We start from the raw sequence: 16,624 nt of genomic DNA on the forward strand, positions 1-16,624 counted from the left end.
GTTTGTTTGCGTGTAACGCTATGCAATCACTTCATTCAAATACAATTCTGTACAATTCGAAAATTATACTTTTTAATATCATATAAAGCTATATTAAACTTTTTATACAAAGATATAAAATGGTTTGATATGTGTAATCTGCTGAATTAGATTAATGAATGGTTTAACGTGAAATTTTATAATATTTGATCAAAAACAATAAAATTGAACAAAAAAACTCATTGTTACTTTGTCATTTAATATTGATATTATCGAGTAACAATACAAAAATATAGTGAGACTATATTGGTATCTTTTTTTCAAGAATATATTATTATTATTGTGATAATTTTTTATAATAATACTCGTACGTACGTACAAACTTGCGTGAGCATGCGCACCTCAATATGGAGTTTTGAGGTGTGGAAATTGGTTACCGAAAACTGTTGAAGGGTTTCGCTTCTGTAAGATCAGTAAGAACGATCTGTGACGTTTACCCTCCATCTATTGGTAACCATGTTCGGGCCGGATGCACCAGCGTCTATAGTTGCCGGCCTGCGGTTTGACTAAAATGTCTGAAGCTTTTCACGTAGTGGTTCCGTTTAACTTGACCGTGTTCGGGATCGGGAACATAGAAGTGGAATTGAAAAGATTCGCGTGGCTAAAGGATTCTGACCGTGACACGCGAGATATATCGTTGTTCTTATCACGGACAACATGTATTCGTCAGTCACTTAGTGCTCAATACGTAGTAAGTCACCAAAACACAGTATAACGTTTCACTGCCTCTTTCGATCCTTCTTAACATTATCAGTTCCATTCGATTTCGTCGAGTATTGACAGTTTAACGAAATTCTACTAACAACGAATGTCTTTCCCTTGATTGTGCGAGGTACCCGAAAGAATTGAAAATTTTTCGATTTTTCTTTAATTCGCTTTTTTCTGGCAAAAAACATATTCCGAAGATCGGTGTCATTTAATGTTCTAATCTTTCGTTTATCAACCAAATTGATATCGAAATCAATGTCTAATTCGGTTATTCGTTGCAGAAATTTTTCTAATCAATGATCGTGTAGACTTTGTAACTGTCCTAACATCGTACGTGAGCGTATGTGTGCGTGTGTGTTTGCGCGCGCGCGCGCGGTCGCGTGTGTAAATGCGTGAACATTGAGTGTTGCATCTGAGGTGCATTCACATTATTTATGAAAGTGAGTTCTTCTTTTTCCGTGAAACATTTTGTACATAAGGCATAAAGAGAAGTAGATAGTATGAAGATTTCTTAAGAACATTAGAAAATGGTAAATGATACACATTCTGTTTTGTAGAGTCCGATGTTTATTGAGCATGAGAAATAAAACTTTTGTACGTATATAATAGTTACTTGACACGATCACGGTATGCATGATAAAATAGTAATTTGTCAATGACAGAGACAGACATGGTCGATTCTCTTCAAGGTAAAGTTTTTTTCTGCCTTGTCTAGCATTGTTGATGTATCGATATGGGTATCTTGATTGCATTGTGTTTTTGTACGTAGAAGAGTCGGAAAAGAAGGCTGTCGACACAATGTCACAGTCAGAAGATGTCTATGCTCCAGAGGAACCAACGCCAGACATTCCGATATCGTTGCTCGATATACAAATGCCTGAAACACCAGAAAGCACAAAAGGCCAGACCAGCGATGGAGATATGCCCAGGTTGGAAAGCCCCAGACTGCTCAAGCCTGTACTAGGAAAAGTGCAAGCCAAGAAAAGATTGATGGCATTTGTCAATAAGTTCAATGTGCTGCCAAAGGTTCCGAATAAGTCTTCATTACTTCAGGCACACTCTGCTAAAGCATTCAAGACTAAATTGGGCGACGAGAAATCTTTGCAAAATGATTCTAGCACAAGTTTAAGCGTTGACTCCGATTCTGTACAACAGTTCCATAGTCGACATTCAGGCAGTGGTAAATCAAAGAAGAAAACAGGTACAGTTTAACAAATTCAACTGGATATATTATTTTACATTTGTAGATTAATGCCTTTCCACTATATTTATTGTTAGTTATGGAGGCAACATGATTAATTGAGAAGTATTGCGTATGCTCCTTAATAATTCATTTATGTTATTGTATGTACAGAAGAAAAGATATTGGCTATTGAAGAAATCAGAAGAGAAGAGTCTAAAAGTAAAATGTTATTAGCAGAAGCTATGGCTGCAGGTACATAATTGCACATAGTTTGAAACTCTGTTTTAGCATAGCCATATAGGCAATAATCACTTTATTTTACAGCTAGTTTAGAGGAAGAGAATTTTGTAAATAGAAATGGACAGAATTTATTAGAAAGTGTAAAGAGCATAAGAGATAGAAATAAACAGGATGACAATGTGTCTCGTAAAAGCAGTTCGAAATCGTCGATGGAGAACAAATATTCTGAGAGGTATGAAATCGACAGCATTAGTTGTAGTTGCATTTTCTTGTGAATTGATAATATCTATTTTTCTCAAGGAGACGATACGGTAGAGAAGATCGAAGTAGAAACCGAGAATCAAAAGATTACAGTAGCGGTAGAGAACGATATTACAAGGACAGAGATCAGCGTAGGAAAGAGAAAGGTAAAAAGGACGAGAGAAATAAAGGAGACGATGTAAGTAGATACGAAGAAAGCCGGGATAGAAGAGAGGACGAGAGAGACAGGAAAGATGACGATAAAGATAGGTGGGAGGATGTGAGGGAGAAGAAAGGGGCGAAAGAGAAACGGGAAAGCGTTAGAGAAAAGAGAAGCCTCTCAAGAGAGAAAAGTTCCGAAGTCAGAGATAAGAAAGAGAAAGAAAGAGATAAGGACAAAGGAAAAGAAAAAGATATCACGAATTTGTCTTCGTGGTTGGAGCTGAAGAAGTGTGGTATAACGATGGATGACATCATAGACATCAGAAGGCGCGATTATTCGGACCGATCAGCGAAGAACAGGTTTGTTATTAATTCAAACATGTCTCATCAATAGACAGTGGACCTTTATGCAAAATAAAAATTGATTTTCTTTCTTAATATGTTTAATAGGTTGAAAATAATGTAACGGTATTTTTAAATTCTTCTAATGTTTTCACTGTTTCAAATTACACATGCATAAAATCCGCTGTCTACTTGTCAACTTCCAAACTGTCTATGAAATAAATATCAATTACAGAACAGCTGATGATTACATACGTTTGTTTGACCAAATGTTACTGTTAAATGACTGCCGTTTAAAACGGTACGCTTTCACCGCTGAGGGACTGGATGGACCTAAAGAATACCCGCCTGAGTCAGTGAGGGTGACCAAAAGAGGAAGACCTCAGTTGCTTTATTCAGAGAATCCTCGCACCTCGCTCTTCCTGAGTCACGAACAGATCCTCCAGACCGTCGCCGGTGATCGACGCGAGAAAATACGGGAGATATGTGACACGGATATTGCACGGTACATCAAAATGTTCTCCATTTCGTTAACTTTCCTTTACCCATTCAGATCTTAACAATTCCAGAGACAATGCAGAAGTCGCTGAGAAGCCTACGCGTGTTCGCAGCTGGTATCCAAAAGCGGGCATATGTAAGGCCAGCGAAAAGGTGAAATGGCAGTTCCCTGTCAACGTGCAATTGCCTAGATCGAAATGGGACAGTGAGGACGAAGACAGGTTGTCCAACGAGGTAGAGCGACGAGTAGAAGAAGAAGAGGAAGAGGAAGAAGGAGAAGAAGAAGAAAGCGAAGTGAAATCAGTCGACATAGAGCGAGGTAGATAGATAGTCTCCATTTTATTCCCTTGAATTGTCAAATATTCGTTTAAGAAGGTATTCTGGTTTTTCATCTTCAAAAAATCGATTTTTTGCAGTTTCTTTAAGTATAAGTGTTGTAGAATATGTGTGAAAAAGGATTTGTCTGCATTCACGTTATCACACGAACTACATTTTTTAAATCCGTTAACTTTTTCTTATTTTTCCTATCGTGGAAAATATTTAAAAAAACTGGAAATTTGACTACGAAATGCCCCCATTTTGTAAATAATCGAGATTTTTAATTTCTTTTAGTTCAGCCCATAACTACATTCATACTGATTAATAAACATTTTGTCTCGGATCAGTAAAAAGACTGGAATAATGGCGACTGTCAATCCATGTTTCTCAAAACATACTCTGTAAAAAAAATATATAACTCATGTAATATTCATTATTCCTACTTGACAAAAATCACACGTGTACTCCAAACACTAATAAACATGCGTGCAAAATCTTAATGCAAAAGGTTCAATAGTTTTTCTGAAAAAAATTCCTAAATATTTGCGGAAAAACGGCCTCGAAAATAAGAGTACGTCTTTAATCCGTAACATTGATTTCAGGTCAAGAGACATTTTCTTCGCGTTCAAGCGTAATAGAGGACACCAAAAACGACAAGACAGCCATCAACGAAGACACGGAATCGTGCATCGCCAAGAACGTTGACAATGACAATAGACAATCAACGTCCCCGCTGCTACAGTCTACGGGCGACGAAAAATTAGCGTCGGAATACGAGCAATTTATGAAGATGGTTTGCACCGATATCCCAGCGTCGAAGGAGTTCTCTCCGAAAACGGCTCCAACGAAGTCCACCTCGCCATTGAGCTACCACGACTTCAACATAGAAATTAATTTACCAGAAGACAATAACTTCGCGTTTGCAGAACACGGTGAGAAACCAGAAAAAGTTGACACGAGCAACGAGGACACGCTCAGCAGTAAGGAGACCCGTCAGAATGTTGAAGTGCCGGAAGTTGAAGAAGACCATGCGTCATCGGCCGGTTCCCGCATCCAGGTGCAGCAGAGCGAAGCAGTGGGGGAGAAGAGCGAATCCGACGATTCAAGATCGATTCCCAGCGACTGGGAAAACGTTCGAATCAAAGTAGAGCGCTTGAGCGACGAAAACTCGGATTCGAGAGAGGTCCGGAAGAAGAAACGACGGAAGAAGATGACATCTAGCAGTGACTCGTCCAGCACGACCAGTTCATCGGACTCGGAGGAGGAGGTGAAAAAGAGAAAAAGAAAACGGAAATTGTCCGACGATTACTCCAGCGCCTCGGACTCCAACAGCAGTGAGAGCAGCAGCAGTAGCAGCGATTCTTCAAGTTCGGATGACAAACGGAAGAAGAGAAGGAAGAGAAAACGGAAGGCCGAGAAGAGAAAGAAGAAGGCGAAGCGGATAGCTAAAACGAAGAAGAAGCGAAGAAGAAAAGTCAGCGTTGATTCCAGCAACAGTGACTCGTCCGACAACCGGAAGAAAAAGAAAGCGGCGAGCAAGAAAGCCAAAGAAAAGCGGGAACACGTCGAGAAGGAAAATGATAACGGGGATACGATACAAAAGTCTCCTCTGCAGCCTTGCTCGTCGATGAAGAAGATCAAGGAAGAGAGGAAAGCCGAATCTAGAAAGAGGTCCGTGGAGAAGCACAATCTTTGGAGCAAGGAGCAAGAATTGATGCGAAACGTTATTTCCGATAGTGGTAACAAAGCTCATAAGAACGAGGAGAAGAGGAGTAAGCCCGAAGAGAGATACTTGGAGGAATGGGAAGTGGATTCCGTGATCATGGCGCAGCAGAAAGGGGAGAGTGTATCGAAGAGTGACATGGACAAGATAGAGAGTGTCGAGGACGACTTTCGAAAGGCAGACAAGAAGGACGAACGGGTCAAGAAGGATGAGAGGAGCAAGAAGGATGAACGTTTGAAGGAAAAGTGTTCGAGTATTGTTAAGGAGATTATACAACCTGGTACGACCATCGAAGAGGAGATCGATGTAAAGAAGAAAAAGAAGAGGGACAAAGAGAACAAAGGCAGCAATGAATTTTTAGCCGACTGGGAGAAGCTGGAGAAACAGAAAAAGGAAAAATGGGGAGAGACTGAATTCGACACGCTGAATGTACTGTCTCTGACACAACTCGAGAGAGAGGTGAACAAGAGGCAGCTGTTGGCGGACGAGTGGGAAGTCGACAGTTTGGAGGCTGTGCCGGATTTGCTGGTCAACAAGAAGAAGCCCTCGCGCATTTCGAAGAAAGTGGAAAAAGAGGTTCGGTACGACAAAAAGACAGACACGTACATCTCCATAGATAAAGAGACATCTAGGGAAAGCAAAAAAAGGCAGGACAGGCTCTCGGCGATGAGAATCTGGGAAGAGGAGCAGGAGGAGGGCGAACGGGAAGCCATAATGCTGATGGAACAGAAACATAAGCGGAAGAGGGACGAGTGGGACATAGAGGAGGAAACCTATTTGCGTGAGAAAGAGGAACGCAAGGATAGCATAGAAAAAAATATCTCTGCGATTGATAGCATTCATAAGGAAACAAATGAAGCCAGCAGCGACGTGGATGCATGTGTGAAGCAGGATGCAATTGCTGCGAAAAAGAACAAAAAGAGTCGCTGGGACATAGCATCGCAAGCCGAGGAGAAGATAGAACACAAAGCTCCGGTTATGTGGGAAGAGGAGTGTGCAGAATGGACAAAGCTAAATAAATTCGACCGTAAAAGTGATAAGCTAGAGCGTGCTGATGCCATTTTACCTAAAACCAAAGTAAAAGATGAAGACGTAGATCAACAGCCAAGGAAGTCTGTGTCTAAGGGTGCGGATTTTATTGATCTGTTCTCGAGGAAGTCTCAGGACGACCTATTGGAGGCGTCGTGGACCTCGGAAGAGCCCACAAGAAACAAGTCGCGTCTGAAAAGCGTGGAAAACAGCTCGCAGAGAGACATATTCTTCAACAAGGAGCAAATACCTCCGACGAGCATAAAGGATCCAAATACTACCGAGCAACTGAAAGACATGTTTGAAATAGACGTGAAGTTACCTACCAAAAATATAGAATTGTACAGTCCTAGCTCCCCGGTACCGTCACAGAAGTCTGAGGTATTTATTCTGATGTCTATAATTTGTAGAGTGTGATCCGTTGTTGCTACCGGGCACTTGTGTGCTGGTCTGATTTGATACCAGTATTATTTCGGTATTTTTATAGAAATGATGAATAATTAAGACACGTTTCTTTGGGTATATTTAAAAATATTATATCAGCTATATGTATTATAATATTTTTATTAGACTTAAGTATTACAATATCATTGAGTATATCACGAGATAAATTGTATCGTAAAGATGATAATATATATTTTCAAAATGAAAAAAGTAAAAATTCAAACACTAACAAAAATAATTAAGTAATCCACTGTTAGGCCAGCAATAAATGCTAATAAATCAAAGTAATAAATTCAGCACCATTTTTTAATACTTTTGTACTGTGAATCGTAAGTCCGTGGTTACTATGTTAATAATATGCACATTTCAGGATGTTGAACAGTTTGGAAACGACAACTCAAGTTCTTTGAGTCTCAAGGAAAACCTGATGCAAGACAAGTTGAAGAAAGAGAGCGCTGTCGTATCTGACGAAGAATCCATTTCGAATATACCTCTCCAGATCAAGTACCGTGAAGGAAAGTATTCAAAGTCTTCTATGATGAAGGAAGAATTCGAAGAGATTCTAGGGATGCAGACGGACGATCAGTCGGCCCAAAAGATGTTCCTAACGAAAGGGTCGGAGCCTTCTCTCGCTGATCTCCCCATCAACGAACCATGTCCTGACACCAGCAACTACAAGCCATTGCGGATGGATATATTCGCCGAATACGAATCCGACGAGTGTCGCAGTAAACTGAATGCCAAAATTACCGAGACGGTGGTGAACAGCTCCAAAAGCGAGGAATCGACGGAGGGAAAAGCAGCTTTGAAGCTGATTCCCAAACAGCTGCTTATACGTCGCAACAACGGACGTGGGAAGGCGAAACTGATCTCGGACGACCCTATGCAACATGCTGCCGCCCTTCTAACAATTCAGAAAAAGCTCCGAGAGTCTCACGCCGTGAGGAACGACATGCAGAGTGTGCCCTGCGAGGAATCCGCCAACGATTTCAAAATTGAATGTGAGAAACCGGCGACAGTAGACAAAAAAATGGCCGGGGATGTCGTACCTACCGAACAAGCTATCGACGCCGATGTTAAAGCGGACTCCAAAAATTTATCTGCAATAGCGAAAACATTAATTATGCCCGCATCAGAGTCACCGAGAGCCGCGAAGGTCGATTTCAATCGTGTAGAAGAGTTCAAGTCCAGCGAGAAAGGGGTTAGCAAGGAGGAAGAGCTTAAGAAAGCTAGGTTCAGCGTCAAAGACGTCAGTGATAGCGAGACTCAGGTCAGATCGCCCAGCAGGGAACAAAGGAAGAGAAGTCCGAGTAAAAAGGAAAGTGAGAAACGAGTCAGCAGCGATCGAGGTAAGGAAAAGAGAGAGAAGAAGTTTGATGATAGAGAGAGGAGCGAAAGGAGAGACGGTAGAAGCTCGAAGCAGGATTACTCTGAGAAGAGGAGGTCCAGTCCGTCGAATAGTCGCAGGAGACGAAGAAGCGTCAGTCCGCGTACGTCCTGGGAAAGAGAGAGAAGTCGCAGCGAGAGTCATAGTCGTAGCTGGAGTAGAAGCAGAAGCAAGAGCCCAAAGAGGAAGGACGGGTCGTTTTCGAGCAGAGATAAGAGGAGTAGCAGACTCGATGAAGAAAGGTCTAGGTCGAAAGCAGACGATAGGAGAGAGAGGTCTACTAGGACTCCTCCCAGATCTACCACTGCCTCGTATAACAAAGGTTTGCATGATGATTAGATAGCAGGTTTTTATGCACGTATAGACAATCTAATTTGCTAATTTGATATTATGCATTTCTAGACCACTTCAAGAAGTATGGTTCCTCTAAAGACCGTGACGATTGGAGCAGAAGAAAGTACGATTCCATGGAAAGAGACAGAGAAAAGGAGGGAAGGCCATACGATCCCATGGAGGTTCTAAGGGAGAGGAACGCAGACTCCGATAGACACAGAGAAGGTAGATTTCGAGGGGACGAGACGGACAGATCCTACTGGCCCTACGAATCCGAAAACATCCCACGGGATAGAAACGAGTCATTGGAGTCTTATCCCAATGGCCAGGATTTGGATCTTGACTATGAGGAGAAGGTTTATTACAGAGACGACAGTATTGAAAGGGACATCATGGAAGGTCCTCTCCGACCTGCATCTAAATTCCCACAAAGGTGAGCTGAAGCTGTTGTAATCAGGGATTGAAAACAGTTGTAATATCGGCATCGGTTCTCGAAACGGTTATAAAGAACCGAAATAATGTCATAACTGGTCAGTGCATCATTATGCAAAATAAAAATTGTCTGCATCAATTGCAAGAAACTAAATTGCAAGGAGTTAAGTAGAAAATTCTTTCTTTCTTTAATAACACTGTCCAACAAAATCAAACTTTTTTCGAGTTTTGTAATACCTGTTGGGTGATTCTTATACACTTTGTCATCCTAAAACCAAATCGGAAAGCAGAATTGCTCCATCACGCAACGTTTTCGAAAAATATTGGTTTTTGTAAAAATGCCCGATATTGATACAAAATGACGTGTTACGCAAAAACTAAACACGCGAGAAAGTTCAAATTTGAGTCAAGAGATAGAGGGGACTCTCCTCTACATATTCATATAGTCAATTGTATTTTTATGTACTTCCTAATAGTTGTAAATGGTTGTTAAAGTTTGAAAATGTGCCGACGCGGGTACTTTGTACGCTCTATTTTTGTATTTATGTGAAAAATCCTTTATCTAGCAGGAATTTACTATACAGGAATGCATTCTACAGACATTTTTGGTAAAGAAATCATTCACGAAAAGTATTTGGTTCCCTTAATATACGAGAAGGTTCAGAAAATATTAATTGACAGCGTGTACGCGACGCGTTCGCGTCAGACGGCCATTGCAGCCTTTTCTCGACTCGCCAGGGCCGTCGCTATGTCTTTGCTTACTATGCTTAATTACATACATTTTTTTTTTGTCTTTTTGGGTGCCAATCATCACAAAAGATTATAAAAATACGAGTTATATTCACATTTCATTGTGGAAATGCTTAATAAAGAAAATTGAATACAAAAACTTACCTATTTCTGATGTAAACAAATTAAAAATGTTTCCGTCTTGCTTGACGCTTGTCCCTGGTATCCGGATTTTCAATAATAAGTGTCCAGCAGTAATCAGCAAGCATTGCACATAAGTCTTTTCCTTTGTAACGTTTTTCCATTGTTGAAATATCTTGATGAAAGATTAATGCTGGAATAGTATTCCTTGTTTTGATTTTAAAATAATTTCGTCATGAATATAACAAAAACAGTCCGGCTGATTTGTACATCTTCGCGACATTGTATTATGTAAAATAATATCAATAAATAAATAAATAAATAAATATATATATATAAAATACACACACTTACGCTACACTATTAAAATACACTACTAACGTACACTACTAAAATACATATACTATATGTACAAAAACTAATAATACATAATACATAATACTATAAATAACTATAAAGTTTTTTATAACGTTTTATCGCGTAGAAATGCAGATTTAAAATGCTTAACACGACTGACTTCGACAAATTTCAAACCGAAACTGAGCTCTGACATACGAAATTTTCTTACAGACTACAAAATAGTTACAATGTAAGGAAATACTGCAAAGACATACTTGAGTGTACCTTCTGAACCTTCTCGTATATTAAGGGAACCAAATACTTTTCGTGAATGATTTCTTTACCAAAAATGTCTGTAGAATGCATTCCTGTATAGTAAATTCCTGCTAGATAAAGGATTTTTCACATAAATACAAAAATAGAGCGTACAAAGTACCCGCGTCGGCACATTTTCAAACTTTAACAACCATTAACAACTATTAGGAAGTACATAAAAATATAATTGAATATATGAATATGTAGAGGAGAGTCCCCTCTATCTCTTGACTCAAATTTGAACTTTCTCGCGTGTTTAGTTTTTGCGTAACACGTCATTTTGTATCAAAATCGGGCATTTTTACAAAAACCAATATTTTTCGAAAACGTTGCGTGATGGAGCAATTCTGCTTTCCGATTTGGTTTTAGGATGACAAAGTGTATAAGAATCACCCAACAGGTATTGCAAAACGATTTTGGTGTTGGACAGTGTAATATATTGATATAGTTAAATTTACTTAATCTTTTCAATATTTTAAATTTTATTGTTTCCTTTTTGACATAAATGCATAAAATGCAGCTACTAATATATTTATATTTTCAGTCCCTGTTTGTGATACATGTTGCTACATCTTCACGTCCGCTAAAGCTTGCATCTTGTTCACAGGCGAAGCATATCTGGCTCGAGAAGAGACAGACAATGGGAGAAAGACAGAGAGTCGGTGGACCTAGACAGACACGGCCACTCTAGAAGACCGGAAAAGCCGGCGCCGATGAGAGGTCGTACTTCTCCTCGGCCAAGACGTTCCTCGCCGAGGGTGTCTCACGATCGTTTCAGGCGCGGATCAAGATCGCGGTCCAGATCATGGTCTAGGTCGAGATCTAGATCGCGAACACGGTCGCGTTCACGGTCAACGTCGAGGTCGAGGTCGCTGCGATCTAGGTCACGATCGAGATCCAGATCGGGATCGCGATCACGGACCAGATCCACTTCGGGGTCTAGACTGAGGAGCCCGGATCATGGTTTGAGGATGCCAGAACGATTGCGTTCATCCAGGTAAATATTTGAATTTTGTGATTGTCAGCTTGTTATCCGCGTTGGACAGTCAGTAAGCAGTCTTACTGTCAATCCAGATCACCCTCTGTGGGAAGGGGCAGAGCCGGCGAAAGCTCGAGGGAAAGGAAGGATGAACACGATAATAGAAAGCTAGATAGCTGCGGCGAAAGGGGTAGACGCATTGAAACGATTGTTCAGTCGGTTTCCGGGCTGGCTAGGGACTCAGCCGTGTTAGACTCGGAAATGCACATGGCCGACAATATGGAGACGGTCGCGGCTGGTTTCCAATATCCCAACGAGAACGAAGTTGGAAACGAATACTATTATAGCGAGAATAATTTGACCTATCCTCCGTGCATTGACGACTCAGCCACGAGCTCGCCGAAACGTTTATCCCTCGACGATAGGTAACTCCCTACATTATTGAATCGTGTTCACAAGCTTCGTCCTTGGACACCCTTCCTTTCCACTGCTTCTCCAAAACCTGCATGGCCGCTGATACCAATGCTGAGACAATGTAGCACTTTGATACCGAACTCTCTTCTCGTTTGAATAAATGTTGAGAGGATACAAGTTACTTTCAGAGTCATTTTCATAGTAACTTTCAATTTTTATTGCGGGTTTTACTGGTAACTTTATCCTAGTAATGATAGGAGCCAGAGACAAGAGAGCCACTTATTAGGAAGAGCACTGTAAAGAGTAGTATGTAGTTAGAGGAATGCGACCGCTATGAGAGTACACGCTAGACATACTTCGATCTCGGCACATTTTCTATATTAATGGTTCGTATTGTAGGCTGGAACTCGAACTGGGAATTAAGAAGCAACAGGACACTGTGGGAGTAGCCTCGGATTATCCAGATAACTTCAATACTAACGTCTGCTATCCATCTTCGCCTCAGCAGCAACAACAAATGCTCTATCGTCAGCAACCTACCGTATTACAAGTACATCATTTCAATTTAAGCATTCATTACCATACCTGGACTGCAGATTTGATAGATTAAAAAAGTTTATGAGCTTCAACGCGTTAGTCCAAGTCTATTAAAATTATTGAAGGAAGAAAAAATTTCTGTTCGGCTCCTGTTCATTGTAATCGATACGAACAATTTTCATTCAAAATAAAAATTGTCTGCATCGATTACAAGGTAGGTACCACGCAGAAATCTATCTCTTTTTTAAAATAATTTTATAGAATTGAACACGACACAATAGTACATAAGTGTCATAAATGTATAAAGATCCGCAGTCTAATGATAACAAACACAATTTGTCTATAATTACAACGAACTATGCAGGTGGGCAACGTGTTGCAAGTTGTGCCAGCAGACTTCAACGGGATGCCTGCTGCGCACAGGGAACCCACGAGTTCCTCAACGGCTCCAATAGTCAGAGGTTCCAGCCAGGTAGTGCGCGTAGGTAATGTCCTCCAAGTGGTACCCACGTCGTTAGACTGGAGTGGCGGGCAGCCCTCGTCAGTGGAGCAACCGGCAGGGATAATGTACCCCGCCACAGTTCCACAACCTTCTCCAGTTCCTTCAACCTCCATATCCATACCTGTTCCAGTTCCTGTACCCATGCCTGTGCCTGTACCCACTATAAGCGCATCCACGCCTGTGCCTGCACTGTCCCCGGTTGCACTGCCACTTGCTGTTCCTGTACCGGTCCCCGGACCTGTTCCGCTTCCTGTGGCGCCAGCGGTGTTCCCCAGAACGGAAGTGCCGGCGCCAAGTAAGTAATTCAACAGCCACAGTCACGCATCGAATCGCAAGGTACGTTTCGTTCCAGCAACTGATGCTAATCTCCGAATTTTAGAAACGCCAGTTCAGCCAGTGTACAACTACGAGGTCATATTAGAGACTCGACGCAAAGAAAGGGAGGAGCGCAAACGATTGAGGGAGATGAGGAGGAAGGAGAAGGAGCGAAGACGGATAGAGAGGATCAATCGACGCGCCCTTCGGATGTTAGAGAAGAGCACCATGCGCCAGACCGACAGTGGTCAGCCGAAGTCTTCGAGTCTGGATCCTGCGGTGTTAAAGGCTCTTCGAGAAACCGATGAGCAAGCTGAAACGGAAGAGCAACCTGTTCCTGTGGCTTCTGAAAAGGAAGAAGGCGCGTCGGTTGCTGCGCTACCTGCTTCAACGGAGGAGGAAGACGTACCTGTCGACGACGATGAAGAGGAGGAAGAGGAGGAAGAGCCTGAAGTGGAGGACGACGAGGAGGACGAAGAGGAACCAGAAGAAGACGAGGAAGAGGACGAAGATGATGATGAAAAGTCGTCCTCGAGGATGAGCAATCGACGCACCGAAATGGACGATGCTGCTGTAGCAACGACTTCTGAAACGAGCAATGTCAACCTCGAAACAGAGTCGAAAGATTGGCCAGAGTTGCCTCCACCGCCTCTTAAAGGAATTTTAGTCGCCCCAGGCTTCAGGTAAGAATTATATCCTTGTACAGATTGTGCATTCCAAATTCACCCTTTTACAGATCGTATTCAGCTTTTCGTTGAATTTGGAGTGGAAAAAGATGAATGCGATCTATAAAAGGATTAATTTGGTATGCAAAACTTGTAGTAAAATTTATTTTCCATTGTATCACTGTGTATTTGCATTTCAGAAGATCTCTGGTGCCTAATGGTAACCTGGATGACTTATCCACCCCTGAAAATGAGAGCGACGACAATGGGGAGAAAGAATGGTTGGACATAGACAAATTCAACGAATCCAATAAGGAGGAGATGGGAGAGAATAAGTCGGGCAAGTCGAAGGCTCAAGTCAAGATTAAGTCGAAATCGTTGAAGCTAAGCATACGGAAGAGGAGCAAGAAGTCAGTTCAATTCGCGGACGGTATCAAACCGGGAGAGGGTACGAGTCCTAGTGGAGGTGAAGGGGACATGCCTTCTCCTCCGCCTCCTACGGCTGTGATTACCCGGGATGGGGTCCGTGAGATTCGAAGGTCCAGCTCCAGGAAGAGCAGGAAGCAGGAGAAGAGAAGTCGACCGCCTAAGGCCAAAAAGAAAGTGAAGGTTTGTCTCTGTCGTATACTGGGTGAGTCACTTAACTGTACCTAAACTTCTCATAACACATTATAATAAAAAAACTCCAGGTTTTGCATGTCTTATTTGATATAAAGGAACTTTCGTTTGAAACTTTTTCTTATGCAACGGTTATGAATAAATTCAGTTGGTATAGTTGAGTGACTGTATAATTTTCTGGTAACGCGAAGTTTGTTAATGGAATTGACGAATGTACTAGGTGAAGATCATCAAACTGAAGAAGCCACGCGTCACTCCCTTAACGGCGATGATGATGGACGACTCGGACGAGTTGGACGACCGATCTCCGCCACCGCCACCATCAGGATCACCACCACCCCCGCATCTATGGCCAAGTTATCTGTCAGCTTACAATTCCATTGCTCGACCCACCGAAGCTCCATCTACGTCATCTACGGTTGCTAACGCTGTGGTGGCTCCTCCACCACCGACGCCCTTGCCTCTTCTAATTCCCCCACCACCCCTGAATTATACGATACAACCTTGTAGTAAAGCATAAGGCAGTACTGTTTGATGAGCGTTTAGGGGGCCGTTGCCTACTTCACTAATAATTTAAGCCCCCTACTTTATCTTCATTAGACACGCCAGGTGTCTCACTAATTTGTGTCGTCGCTAGGGACGCTAGAAGTTTCTACAGCTTTGACAACTGGGAACTTTACCTTGATAACATCACGAACTATTGAGAGGCGTTGAATCCTATATAAATGCAATATAGAGAGTATAAGGGGTGATACAATTGTTGAAAGGATCCTGCCGATGGACAGCGGTAGTGGTAAATGTTTTTTTACAACCGTCCTCTGGTGCTAACCCTCAGCTAGTGTAATATTAAAAATAATGCTATCGAGGAAAACTGCTTTAGTATGTAGCGCGCGGACAAATTGTTAGCGTTTTGAATCGTGAAAATCGTTGTTACTGACAAAGTTTTTAAGTATGGTTTACGGGCGAAGATTAGACTGATGAACACTACACTAGCTACGGGTTAAGTTTCATGACTACGAATGGCCATATCACCAGATGGATATAGATTGAATTTATGAAGCAAACAATACAAATTCGTTTCTCTGTTCAGAGAAAGGGGACAAAGCCTGTCGAGAATTTTTGTCATTAATGTAACTGTTCTCGAAACATCTTCCGCACTAGGAATTTAGGGGATATTAAGAGACTCGGGGCAATAGAAATCATTTCAAAGGCTTCGAATCATTGAGGTGGCCTTGATAGGAAGGCGTCGTAAGACGATTGGTTCCCAGCCCAAGACTTAAGGGAAACGATGTATTATTAGCGATAAAGATTCTCATCATTCTCGCTTCTTGTAAATAGCTTTACTCTTCGTGTTCGTCGTCATCGAGAGGCGAAGAGTTCGCGCGCGACTAAATTGTCCATTGCGTCCAAGTCTCGACGAATTCACGTTACGTTTCATATATTTTCGATACGAAGAAATTAACAAAAAAAAAAACAAAGAAAGAAAGCGGGAAAAGGAGAGAGCGCGAGAGAAAACCGTGTACAATGGAAATTGCAAGCGAGACACGAGGTGTAATTTACAACGAGGGACTCGGACCTTTAAGACCGATTGTTAATAATAGCGATTACATCGTTGAAGATGTTTAGTACACGCGAGAGGCGGATCAATCAATTGTATATTTTACTTTTGTAGTTTTACCACGAACTGTCTTCAAGTTAGACGTAGTTCAGAGATGGGTCTTAATGAAATTATTCTTCTCTTTTCTCTATCGACATGTTCATCGGATCTTTTCCTTTTTCTTTTTTCATTTAACTGAGTGTCCACAAATCAGTATGTACATATACGTGGATCGATAGATTAGTACAAAATTTCGTATTAATCTGCGAATAAGGTAAAATATTAAACCTGAGCGATCAGTCTAGTTGTTTGGAATTCTTATATTTCTTATTGTACATAATCTCAGCTGATCATCGTTTAGCGCAATCTTTCCGTTTTACTACGTGGATGTCTTT

The 16,624-nt window shown here is 41.5% G+C and overlaps 1 protein-coding gene across 8 annotated transcripts; it reads left to right on the forward strand.

The window, feature by feature from the left end:
* The first annotated feature begins 597 nt into the window (after positions 1 to 597).
* On the forward strand, positions 598 to 16,254 carry LOC143353466 (uncharacterized). 8 transcript variants are annotated; one of them, XM_076786823.1, is made up of 19 exons: positions 603 to 730; positions 1,029 to 1,187; positions 1,305 to 1,436; positions 1,517 to 1,948; positions 2,102 to 2,182; positions 2,255 to 2,402; positions 2,471 to 2,932; positions 3,150 to 3,419; positions 3,484 to 3,731; positions 4,333 to 6,863; positions 7,297 to 8,635; positions 8,716 to 9,079; positions 11,210 to 11,599; positions 11,677 to 12,006; positions 12,395 to 12,545; positions 12,897 to 13,329; positions 13,414 to 14,032; positions 14,215 to 14,623; positions 14,853 to 16,254. In XM_076786823.1, the coding sequence occupies exons 3-19, from the start codon at positions 1,403 to 1,405 to the stop codon at positions 15,150 to 15,152; spliced, it is 8,541 nt and encodes a 2,846-aa protein (XP_076642938.1). In that variant the 5' UTR covers positions 603 to 730; positions 1,029 to 1,187; positions 1,305 to 1,402; the 3' UTR covers positions 15,153 to 16,254. The 8 variants fall into 8 exon arrangements, with proteins under 8 accessions (XP_076642941.1, XP_076642943.1, XP_076642945.1 ...); XM_076786825.1 differs by having other exon boundaries at positions 1,520 to 1,948; XM_076786826.1 differs by lacking the exon at positions 1,029 to 1,187 and having other exon boundaries at positions 598 to 730; positions 1,410 to 1,436.
* The last annotated feature ends 370 nt before the right edge of the window (positions 16,255 to 16,624 follow it).

Source organism: Halictus rubicundus, chromosome 4 (genome assembly GCF_050948215.1).
Source record: "Halictus rubicundus isolate RS-2024b chromosome 4, iyHalRubi1_principal, whole genome shotgun sequence".
Taxonomy (NCBI): domain Eukaryota; kingdom Metazoa; phylum Arthropoda; class Insecta; order Hymenoptera; family Halictidae; genus Halictus; species Halictus rubicundus.